This window comes from Cloeon dipterum, chromosome 2 (assembly GCF_949628265.1).
Source record: "Cloeon dipterum chromosome 2, ieCloDipt1.1, whole genome shotgun sequence".
NCBI classification, from domain to species: Eukaryota; Metazoa; Arthropoda; class Insecta; order Ephemeroptera; family Baetidae; genus Cloeon; species Cloeon dipterum.
The window spans coordinates 26896941-26908636 of NC_088787.1; the positions used below are offsets into that span (position 1 = coordinate 26896941).

The window sequence follows — 11696 nt, forward strand, 5'->3', positions numbered from 1 at the left end:
GGTCACGCATCAGCTGATAGATACTATTATTTCTTTGTATTTTTTTTCAACGGAGGCTGACTGGTCCAATCCAAGCAGTGTGAGACTGAGTGGCAGAACAAAGTCAACAAAGCAAGCAACATGTTTGCAAGTTTCAATGTTTGAGTCACGAAGCAGCAGTTGTAAGTTTTGAAATTTGATGACGAACCTTCTAATTTTGAACTGCATGTAATTGGGGTAATTGGATTATATGTATCTTATATCATACGTATGATACGTATCATTCAATCATAATAACATTATATCTAATACTGTCGTTGTCTCTTTGTTAGTTTGCTGAAATCTGTTTATATTACAGGCACACATCGTTCTTCAACTCTGCAGTGTCAATTTATTGGAGTACATAATGGCCAGGTATGGTATGATATTAATATATGTAAATAAATATGTATGTACATATCTACGCATAGAAATTTTCATAAACCCAAAATTTGCTCTGACATTCACAGTTATCTTTCGTTGTTTTTCTCTTTTGAAATGGGTGTTTGCGTTAGAGTAAGATTAAGTTTCGAAACTGTTTCTGTAGTTTGAATTTTTCCACATAATTATACACAGTACATATCTTCTCAAAAATACAATGATACATATAATTTTATCGAAAAACAGTCAAAAACATGTTAGTGTCGCGACACAGCGCGAGTCACTACAATAGATTAGACCACACATCGCCATTTACGTTTGGTTCACGCAGATTAAAATGTTTTTTATTGTTACGAAATATTATGAACTTTTTCTTACTGCGTGTCGTAGGGTTTTAGTGCAATACAAAAGTATTGCCCTTAATATTTTATCTTTAACAGAATGGACCAGTGTCCGTTCAGCTAAAATTACATCAGATATTTTTTTGTTTTAAATTTGTGTCTTGTGAGTAAAATGCTATAGCGCTTGTTTTCCTCATGCTTGACCAATCATTGTCGACTTTCCTGTTATGATTCATGCACCAAAGGTTGCTTAGTACAGTTGAATGCTTCTTATTCTGATAATGAGATTTGGCAAACACAAAGGATATAAATAAGAAATCGTTTACCAAAATAATATTGAAGTCTGCACAAAATTTTCAGGCCATCGTACAATCTACCACTGGAGGTGTTGGAGAAGATATTTTCTTACGTTGACTCGAAATGCCTGATCCTCAAGTGCCGGCTCGTCTGCAAGCAGTGGCAGGAGCTGGTAGACGACGATGTTTTGATTCGGAGGGCGTTGAAAACAGCAAAGGAACGGGAGATGTTCCAGGATGTTGACTTGGGAATCAGAGAATTCTATGAGATTGAAAACTACTTTGGCAAAAACCTCATTCAAAACGCCAACTTTGACCTACAACCAATGAATATTGCCTCAGCATTTGTGAGCTCTTTGAGCCCAACTTTTGTTAGAAATAGTAATTCATCACTTAATCGATTGAAACTGTTCATGATTTACTCACGGGTCATGTGTTTCTAGGAGGTATTCCTCATTGGAAAACACGAGGCCCATACCAGAGAGAAAAGCCGCCAATAGGAACTGAGGGTGAATCGATACCAATTCACATTTTAAAGAAAAATGGAATTGCAGACATTAAGAACATGCCGGCTATAGTAACTTCGTATTCAGGCACTCAACAGTATCAAGACATTGTATTGTCTGACCTAAGGATTAGCGATACAGTGATGGATGAAATTCAGCCGGTCATTGTAGCTGAAGAATGGTGAGTAACCTTTTTTGTAACACAATATACGGGCACACCATTTTAACACTATTTATTTGGCCAGTAAACCCTTGAGTTAAATCTTAAAACTTAATAATCAAATTTGAACATTGTTATTTATGCTGAGCTTACTCCTCAAACTTCATATCATGTCAGGAAACATGGAACTGAAAATATTTTAAATTATTTATCTGATGCCCAAATGATTGTAATTTAATTTATATTTTTTTCTTAGGTCATTAATGGTTGTCAACAATGTTAAGATAGATTTCCATTTAATCATTTCATCAATTTGTGTTTTCGACCATAATGTTTATCTATTATTAAGCAAAAATAAATTTTTGGTTTTATTAGAATAATATGCTGAAATATAAATACTAAAAATAACAATTTAAAAGATTTTTCAAATTTTAAAATTGTTTTGGAATTTATTATTGGTTTTGTGTTCAGTTGCATTATTTATTTTTAGATTTTATTAACTTGCAATTTAATCCAAATTAAATAATACCGCCCTCTAAAGTTTAACAAACATTCTTTCAGGATAGGAACGCGATTCGACTGTGGCAATTCATACATTTTAGAGCTGCAGCTTTTTAGGAAAAATTGTGATAGGCCTGTGCATACAAAGTCGCTCCACATCAACACACGCTGCCTTGGAAATGGAGTCTGGAGAAAAGTATTTAATATTTTAAATTCCTTTAGGTCTAAATTAACACACTGCTTATTCTTAGGTTTGTATTACCATGGGCCATTATGGAAAGGGAGTAAGGAAGATTCGATTCATTCGAAAGGGCCAGGACAATCAATTTTGGGCTGGATTCTATGGCACTAAGTTTGCTTTTTGTCGAGTGCATCTGCAACTTCCCAAAGCTAATTATAAATAGCAAAGAACATGACCTTTTTCAACATTATTAAGTCGCCAATGATAATTATGTTTTAATGATTTTATTTTATTTATTTTATTTTTTTATTAAAACTGTTATGGATGATCTAAAAATTTGGTTCGTCTCAAATTATAAATTGATCATAGGCAAATGGATACCTTAAATATCTTTAATACTTGAAAGTACTAAAGTTTTACCTATGCTTTTGATGGAGCCCTGTTAACCTAACCAAAAGGCGTCATGATGTAAAAGTTGAGTTAAAATTTAACGATTGTAAAGACAATTAAACATAATTTTATTTCATCCTTCTCACAAAGGTGTTTAAAACCTTTTAACCCCTTTGGGTTACAATAGAAGATTTGTACCCATGTCGTTTCCATAAATCAACAGCATGCACTTGATATTCGTATTTGATTGCGTCATGATGCCATTGTGTCAAAATGGACCCTTGAGTCAGCTTTGTCCAGGTGGCATCTGAACTGTTCCGACTATATATCTCATAACCAAGCAAGCATCTAAAAATAAAGAAATTACTGTGAAAAAAGTAGTTTGAATGGCTTTGTAAAGTTTTTGATAAATTGAAGTTAACTTTCTAATTTTACCCGTTCGCGCAAGTGGTTGTGGGATGATACCTAGATCGAAGTACAAAGATTTTTATTTAAAAAACAACTACAATACATGAGAGAAAAAACCTAGTTAAGGTGAAAAATTTTTACTGATTGCTTGAACGATCAGGAATCTTGGGGATTAGCAAAATTTGATATGTGTGCAATCTAGTGCTTCAATAATTAATTCTATTTTTATCTTTTTGCACAATTTTAAATTTCCTAATAGGAAATTTAAAATTTTTCTTGAGATTAATTGCGCAGCGAGCTCTTTGATTAAGAAAAAAATTAAACTACGAAAGAGAATGGAAACAGTGAGGAAAATCAAGGGAGTCAATGAATTGAACCGTTAGAAAGTATAAATAAAAATTCTTGAATATACCTGGTGCCAACTTCCAGATCACTCCAAACCAGCAGGGTCTCTCCAGGTGCCGGGTGCAGTGCAGTCAGGTTGGTTGGCGCACCAGGCACGGCTTCCCTTTTGCTGCACACCTGGACAAGAGCGACGCTTGGCACACGAAGCGTCAGCGTGAGACCCATCGTAATTGGTGCTGATGTGACCACGCGGAAGGGACCCTGCGCGTCTCGCATGCGGCGTCGTAGGACAGCATCAGGAACGGCGGGGCTGCCTCCATCTCGCCAAACGCGTTCCGGGTTGGTTCGAATGTTGTCCAACAGAAAGAGGGCATAGCGCGCGTCATCGGCGCAACGACTGCCCTCGCAGTGCAGCGCCAGGTCCACAGTGATCGCCTCATAAGGACAGTCTTGCGTTTCATTGGCAAAGGAGATGACTGTGGCACCTTCGAAGGCGCCATCGTCGCTGAATGATGAGCTTGACAGTATGGTTAGTCTGAAATATGCATTTTTTTCAATTAAAATTATTTATTGAAAAAGAAAACTTAATAAATTTTACACGCAGATAATTTTAAATCTTTTTTGCGGTAGACATGACTAGGATAATGGTTCCTATCCTGCTAAATCGGCTTTAATTAATTCTTCAACTAATAATCGGTAATCGTCTCGATTATTCAGGAACACCACAAGAATTGCTAGCTTCAAATTCTTAGGTTTTAGTTTTGTTTTCAAAATAAACGATTGCATCTTGGACGTTTTCATCGACGTTGACTCCAAATTCTCTGCTCAGTTAAAAACGGGAAAACATTCGACTTCTGCAACGTGGTAGAAATTTTGTTTTGAAAGTATATTACTGTGAGGTCAGCGAGCTCAAAACAGCCGCAGCACCAGATAGAAACGTGGGATTCAATTTTCTTTTAAAAGTATAGCTCCATATCACCCATCCTAAGTCAATTCGGTTCTGCATGATTGTGAGTTGAGCCGATATTTCGTGATCTTTTAGTTTTAATGCAGAATTTAATATTCACGTTGTTTTAATGCATGCACAATCAATTACAATTAGTACTAAAGCAACCTCTCTCGGTTAATTTTATCTGGGTATCGACACATTTAAAATTAAATTCTGATTATCCAATTTATCCTACAAATGAATTTGTGGAATAAAGACTAAACTGGTAGCATTCTTTAAGTACCTGACCTATCACTCATGCACAAATTTGGACTGAATGCAACTTCTGCGATAAACCAATTTACTTTAATCATTTCCTTTGACTGTGAATAGTTAATTTTTATTTAAAAAAATTATATCATAGTATTTTCTATGTTTATTAAATGCATCTCATCATTATATAGTTTACCGTACCAAACCCCAAAAAATTGTTCGCATATGTATCTATGCAACAAATTTATTGAGAAGTAAATAGTAGATCTTTTCCATGTCGCCCTGCACATTGGAATGCGTTCAAGTATAATACAACCAAATATCAAAAGATATCTCAAGTCCTAAAGCCTATATTTCAATTTTTTAATTCTTTTATAAATCAACAGCATTGTGGCTCCTATTTAAATTTTTAATACTATATATCTGCCCATTTTTCGCACCTGTCATCACTTCCTTTTATAGTGAAAGGAACGAGCTTTTCTCCCAGCAGGGAAAGAAGGACCAAACTGATGGCAACTGGCTTCAAAAAGAAGTGGGTTGAACTTTCAGACTGTTGGAACCTTGCCAGAAGGGTGCGTTGCGTGAAGTAGTGCGGCGCGTGCGGAAGGAAAGCGTTGTCGTTGCTTAGGAAGGTGACGTTGTCCAACAGTCTGATGGCGGTGCGCACCACCATTGCTGCGTAGCGCACGTCCGCGTGCCAATCGCACAGCCTCCACCAACCGCTTAGAGGGTCGGCTTCACTGGAAATTCGTTTAAATTATTATAATTTTCGTTGTATAAAATATATTATGGTGTAAATCTTTTGAAACTCAACTCGTTTGACATCGGTATGCTGTCGAGATTTGGATAGCGAAATTTAATAGTTTTGATCAGACCTTGAGTTCCTGCTATCACCTATATAGATAAGGGAAATTTTGAACTTGAAAAGTAGACTTTAAATTCTATTACCTCATCAGCACTATTTTTTCCTTTGCGGTGGAATGAAAGGAACGAGATCTTTTTCTCCGGCTGCGAGAGGCGCGCGAATTCATCCAAAGCTTGCCAGCAGATGCGGTGTTTTGGCCGAAAGAGACCCGCAGGACCGCCAACCTTGAGGCCCACTTGTGTCAGGGCATCGACCACAGTCCTAAGGTAAGAGATATAAGCTGGCAGCGAAGCGTTCCAGTACATGCGAAGGTCAGGCTCGTTCCACGTTTCCCACCGCCAAAGTTGGACTCTGTCAGACCCGAATTTGGACTGGTATCGCGATATTGTCTGAAGAACAAGGCTTCGCAGCGGCTGCTGGTCCGTTTGATCGTCAAGTAGAAGCTTGCCGGAAGGATTTCCCATGAGTTCGAACGAGGGACTCAAATTGTGCTGGTGCAGCAAGGACATGGTTGAGTCTAGCGCGGAAAAGTTAAAAGTTTTCTCCGCCGAGTCACTAAACAGAGATGATTTTTTTGTTAATTCAATAATTTATTTGATTCACAATATATGAAGTAAAATATATGATATCTTTGAGCTTTTTGGTAGATTTTTATTTTAAAAGAATGAAAACTAAAAATATTTTGTTTTGGATGAAACTTAAAATCTGTAGCTAATAATTTACGATTTTTTTAAAGATAGTTGTTAAAAGTAAGAAATCATACTCACTGGTTGTAAGTGATGAAATCGAAAAGCCAATGAATACGGACATGTGTCAATGCACCCCCACGCAGTGAGCCGATCAGTGCAAAACCCAAACGCTCATCGCGAGTAAGATCAAGAGGCCATGTCCAGTTTGTCGAATTCCGAGCCTCGGGGCTGCAAACCACATTGTTATAAATATCAATATGCCACAATTTGTAATTTTACTGATTTAAAACTTCTCAAAATATCTCAGAAGATTATTTCGAAAAAAAATCCGCAATGATTAATTTGCTATGAATCGCTATGAATAATAATTTAGCAGTAAGCATACTGAAAATAAATTTATGCAAGTTCATTTTCGATGACAAAACCTGAAGCCCGTTGATGTCCAAATGTGAGAGAGATATTTTGGTATTTCATTGGAATATGGAAAATCAACTTTAATAGCGATGCCAGTAGTTGCAAGACTCAGCACCAAACACAACAAAGTCATTTTATCTTATGATGACAAATGACAAGGTCAAAGCTCTAAAACGACCTCTCGTTCACTTCTTTGGTACTTTTATTTCAAAAGCTGAAAGGAAAACTCTTATCAAAACTACTTCTGAGCAATATATGCGTTCAAATTCTGGAGGATATATTATTCCATGATATAATTTTCTTCAAATTTGAGACTACGATGTGTGCACAATTAGCATAATATCTCATTCACAAAGTTCGTAAAAACTCTAATTAAATAATTATAACTTAATGAAGACGAATGTGTAAAGAAAGAAGAATGGATTTATAGCTGTTTTTTTGCTCTTTTTATCCCTGTCCGAGGACCGGGAAGGGCGCGCACTGCACTAGCACGAATGCTGAAACCCGGGTCCCAATAACACCGCGAACGGATAACATGGGCGCACCAGGCCGCACAGGGACCCAGCCCACTGAAGGGCCACTTGCCTTCGCACCGAAGACTTTTTTTGAAATGCTAGACATTCGTCCCGTGAAGCCAAATCACGCGCATGCTGGAAAGGTGCAAACCAGCAAGTAGCGAGTCGGTGCAAGTGCGCCTCCCAGCCCGTTGAGCAATTTGAGCAATTCGAGTCACTAAACTAACCACTTTTTGCCATCTCTGACATTGGGTAGCCAGTATTAGATCTCCGAACTGCTCAAATACCTCCCATTGCTTTGACACTCCTGAGAATGCCTTAACAATGCGAGCCAACGGGCATGTTTTGGAAGCATGATTTTTTTTGTTATAAAAAAATAAAATTGATTTCTCTGGCTAAGCAGCCCAATGACTGAATAACTAAAGCATGAAAAAAATTGAATGTAATTTTTGAAACGAAAAGGTATGTTATGAGTTTTATGAAATGACCCCTTTATCAAATTAAACAGCTTATTGTTAGACTAGAATATCAATCTACTCGAGGAGCTATAGGAATTAAAAATGTATCATTGCCATCTTTATAAGTATAGGCATGCTGCAATATTTGTGTGTTCAGCAGGTTGCCTACTTCTCAGTCAGTATGGATAAAATAGACTGATATTCCAAATTTATTTAAAGCACTTTTAATTTATAGGTAAAAACAACCATATCAAAATAGCCACAATTTTTCAGCTTTCTCCAAGCAATTTAGCAGCACGAAAAAAATATTGATTCTGATCTGCGTGTCAACTGCATGAGACTCTCGCTATATCAAATCTTTGTAGTAGTCAAATTTTTGTTGCAATAAATAATTTGCAGAGTCAGTTATTTGCCTTTTAACTGTTAAAAACATTTTTCTTAGTTCTTCCTTCTTTTTGGCAAGCCTTGGAAAATACTTTTTCCTTGTGGTGAAGCAAGATTTCTTTAAATTTAAATAATGGCCTATTTTATAATCAAGATGACGGATTAAATTTTTTATTATTATTAAATGCGCTTGGAGGTTTGTTTAAATACTTACATGATGTGATACAGAGTCTAGAGTGAGCGGTTTCAAATTGTGTATCATCTCTTCATACATATTTGCGTGTTTATTTATCAAACATTTAAAAAGACAACATATATGTGCTTCAACTCAAACAGGAATCCCAGGAAAATGTACGTTTTTTCAACGTTAGTCACACGTTAATATAACGAGCAACAGTTTGATTTGTTAATTCATCTCCACTATAATGAATAATTGGCGAGTTTGGCTCCTTTTCTTCAATGCCCTGCAACTTTCGGAACGCGTAAGATTTTTTTACCTTTTGGCACAACACCAATGTACTTTTTTTTAATTTTAGTGTCTTGGCAAGCAACAGTTAAATTACAAGAGTGAACATGACATCAAGTTCATACTTAAAACTGGCCTAAACACTTTAAAATTCTTAGGCGAAATGAAGGAACCATATTTTAATGTAAAAAGGTCTTTTTATGATGCTGTGATCCTGATGGGAAATCTAGAGAATGTAAGATAAAGTTTTTATTTGACACTTAATTTCAAAACTGAAATTTAAAAATAGGTCGGATATGGTACTGTCGACAAACTGACGGATGAAATAAAAGCCAACATAACAAATTTAAATCAACAATTCAACAGATATACATCATTGACAATTCCGAGTATCGTCAATGACTTCAAGTTCAAGATGGGGCAAGTCAACAAATGCCAGGAAGAAACTAGTCAGAATAGAGCAAAGTCATTAGCAATTGCGTGTGTCAAAAGTATGTGGAGTTCTATAATGCACACCCGAAAAAACCTAACGAGCCATTATTCGATTATTTTGAAAAAAGCTGCTCATATATCTTCAATTTTTAAATATCACATATCAACAACTATCCAAAAGGTAAAGTAGATATTATATATTTTTATTGAAGAGTGTTTTGATATCATTTTCCATGAAAGGATCCCTCTCCTGATGCAGTGGTAGTCCGATTGGTCAATGAGCAATTGGAAGAGTTTGTTGGCTATCACGTGGAATTACTCGATCTTTTTCTCACATTAAAGGAGGATTATTATGCATCCCCTACGTTAGAAACTTTTTTGATGCATTTGTTTGTTATACCCTACTATGTTTAACCCAAAATAAACTTAAATAGTCTACGTCCAATGCAGTTTCGAGCTGATGATGTGTTTATTTCATAAAGTGGAAAATTGTTTGATAATTATAATGGTGACAATAATTGATATAAAAGCGCCAAAAATCTTAAATTTTAGCGGGTTGCGCCAGATTTTCACTTTTTCTAAAAATGTTCTGAGGTTCTTTCTGTATATTTATTTAAATAAAATAGAGACTATTCAGTGACATCTAATATTACAGGCATGTATATAATACGTTTTATTGTGTGCATGCATTTAATATTTTTTTATTTATAGAATTTGAGCAAACGTGGCATGAATATATATACACATACTGAACTGTAGTACAAAAAAGAATATATAAATAAGTATAAATTACTAAAACAAGAAGCTACATTAATTTTTATTAGCAACTAACATCCTTTCGAATTCTTATATCCTACGGGTACATACACTGAGCTATATTCATCAAAATGTTGTTTTGCACATTTATCAACCAAGCGTAGAATTTCTCGTGCCTTTGTAGGAACCTTCTCGTACACCTAATTTAAACACAAAATTTATATCTTCATAAAAACAACCTGTTAGTATAGCTCACCGGTTGGATCAGATTCTCAACGCCGTTCTTCAGGATGCAGTAAACGTTGGCAGCGCTTTTCATCAGTTTTAATCGCTGGTAGTCAGGGAATCGACGAAACCTCGCAAAATGTAGTACATCAGCTTCGCTCATATCTCTATCAATCCTCAAGCCTTCGCATATTTCGTGCAACATTCTTGAATATACCGGAAGTAAATGATATTTAAATATATATTCGGCTTTCCGAACTGCCGCAATCTCTTCAGTTATATTTTTGGAAAATCTTTCCACTTGGCCTTTATCTACCTGTAAATAAAAGTAAATTTAATTTCCTGGTTTAAATTAGAACCAAAATTTTCTGAACCAAAGCATGCCTTGTAGTTTTAATTTATAAGTGAACGACACATTGAGAACAGACTGAAAATAAAATCTAAAGAAGAAACATGCTACAGAACGATTCTCCACCGCTGACTGAGTACTTAGAAAAATTGAGTGAAAGAAACCTTTTGACTTGACATCACTTTTTCCTGCAATAATAATTTTAATTTACCTGTGCATCATTGAGAAGCTCAAAGATTTCTTGGTACATTGTATCTTTAAAAGTAATAATTTGATTTCTTCTGTAAATTTGTATGTCTAGGAAGGTTCTTCTTGTTAAGTTGGATTGCATTTCGCACAATCCACGAGCCTGAGAACAGAAGACGTAAAAACAAGACTGTTAAAGACATTATAGTATTTAATAAAGTTTGGACATTAATGACCATGGCGTCTTTTACATGCAAAGTCCATGCAAAAATATTTTTGAATAAAATAAATTGCTCGACTGATTGAACTACTGCAATATTAACTGTTATTCCCACTTCCCACATAAAGTAGATTTTGCCATGAAAAGTAATTCAATTTGAAGATATCACCTTAATAATCTAATGTGGAAAATAAATAGATAGTTTTGTGGGATGTTAAACAAACTCGCAAAATGGAATAGATCATGTCTAGAGTTTTTACAATCGATCGCTGCAAAATTACGATCACCTGGCAAATAGAGCGCGGCTTATTAGTCGTGATGCGTCATTAGAATTTATAATACGTGTCCGCAAAACCGTGCGCCGCCAACTCGCGATCTGCAAAATCTCGCGCCGCCGCCCCGCGCTCTGCAAAAAATCCGCGCCGTAGCAAAGCTCCCTGCCGCCCCGCGCTCTGCAAAATCGTGCGATGCTGCTCCACAGTCCGCTAAAACTCGCGCCCTGCCGCCGCGCGTGTCGCCAAATCGTGCGTAGGAAGCCTTCAATAATTTCGTAAAAAATGTCTCCGCGGTGCCGCGATAGTGACCGTGGTCGGCCCCCGCCCCCAGCCGCCCCCGACCCGCAAAGTTTTCGCCCAGCGCGCATTCTCCTTCAGGGTTGCCATGGAACGATTCGCATCCGGCGCCCAAACGCTGCACCGCTGCGCAATTCCTCGCTCTCATCAAGCAACAATTGAGGAGAGAATGTTTCGTGATCGTGAAAGTAAAAAGCGTTTATAAGTTAATTCTAACGGGCGCATCGCGAAGACCACGGTATGTTTTGTTGGTTTTTCGCTAGCATTTTTGCCTCTTTTCATCTGTATAATACCTGACCTATGCATTATGCATATATATTAGAGCCATTTGAAGTAGATGAAAATAAACAAGTAAAAAACAGTGATACCAAAAAGAAAGCCAGTTATATTGTCAATTTAGAGAGATTGAGAGGGAAAATTGTCTTACCTCGCCGGTT

The 11696-nt window shown here is 36.5% G+C and overlaps 2 protein-coding genes across 2 annotated transcripts; one reads left to right on the top strand and one right to left on the bottom strand.

The window, feature by feature from the left end:
• The first annotated feature begins 8 nt into the window (after window positions 1-8).
• On the top strand, window positions 9-2831 carry LOC135936290 (F-box only protein 6-like). Its single transcript, XM_065479051.1, has 6 exons — window positions 9-161; window positions 338-393; window positions 1101-1417; window positions 1480-1723; window positions 2264-2399; window positions 2455-2831. Exons 2-6 carry the CDS (start codon window positions 386-388, stop codon window positions 2605-2607), a joined length of 858 nt encoding a protein of 285 aa, XP_065335123.1. The 5' UTR covers window positions 9-161; window positions 338-385; the 3' UTR covers window positions 2608-2831.
• On the bottom strand, window positions 2721-6844 carry Idua (alpha-L-iduronidase). The gene is made up of 7 exons (XM_065479047.1): window positions 6708-6844; window positions 6361-6510; window positions 5677-6148; window positions 5543-5622; window positions 5169-5468; window positions 3595-4062; window positions 2721-3122 (listed from the first exon to the last, which is right to left on the bottom strand). The coding sequence occupies exons 1-7, from the start codon at window positions 6827-6829 to the stop codon at window positions 2939-2941; spliced, it is 1776 nt and encodes a 591-aa protein (XP_065335119.1). The 5' UTR covers window positions 6830-6844; the 3' UTR covers window positions 2721-2938.
• Between the last annotated feature and the right edge of the window lie 4852 nt (window positions 6845-11696).

What these genes read in the sequence shown, in the direction of transcription:
- LOC135936290 (XM_065479051.1), top strand. An exon ending in CCCAACTTTTGTTAGAAATA is followed by an intron (nt 1,418 to 1,479) that starts GTAATTCATCAC and finishes ATGTGTTTCTAG; the next exon opens with GAGGTATTCCTCATTGGAAA. An exon ending in GTCATTGTAGCTGAAGAATG is followed by an intron (nt 1,724 to 2,263) that starts GTGAGTAACCTT and finishes ACATTCTTTCAG; the next exon opens with GATAGGAACGCGATTCGACT.
- Idua (XM_065479047.1), bottom strand. Translation starts at nt 6,829, where the DNA reads ATGACTTTGTTGTGTTTGGTGCTGAGTCTTGCAACTACTGGCATCGCT. An exon ending in GAAAAAATAGTGCTGATGAG is followed by an intron (nt 5,623 to 5,676) that starts GTAATAGAATTT and finishes TTATCTATATAG; the next exon opens with GTGATAGCAGGAACTCAAGG. An exon ending in GATCTGGAAGTTGGCACCAG is followed by an intron (nt 3,123 to 3,594) that starts GTATATTCAAGA and finishes CTTTATTTTTAG; the next exon opens with ATGCTTGCTTGGTTATGAGA.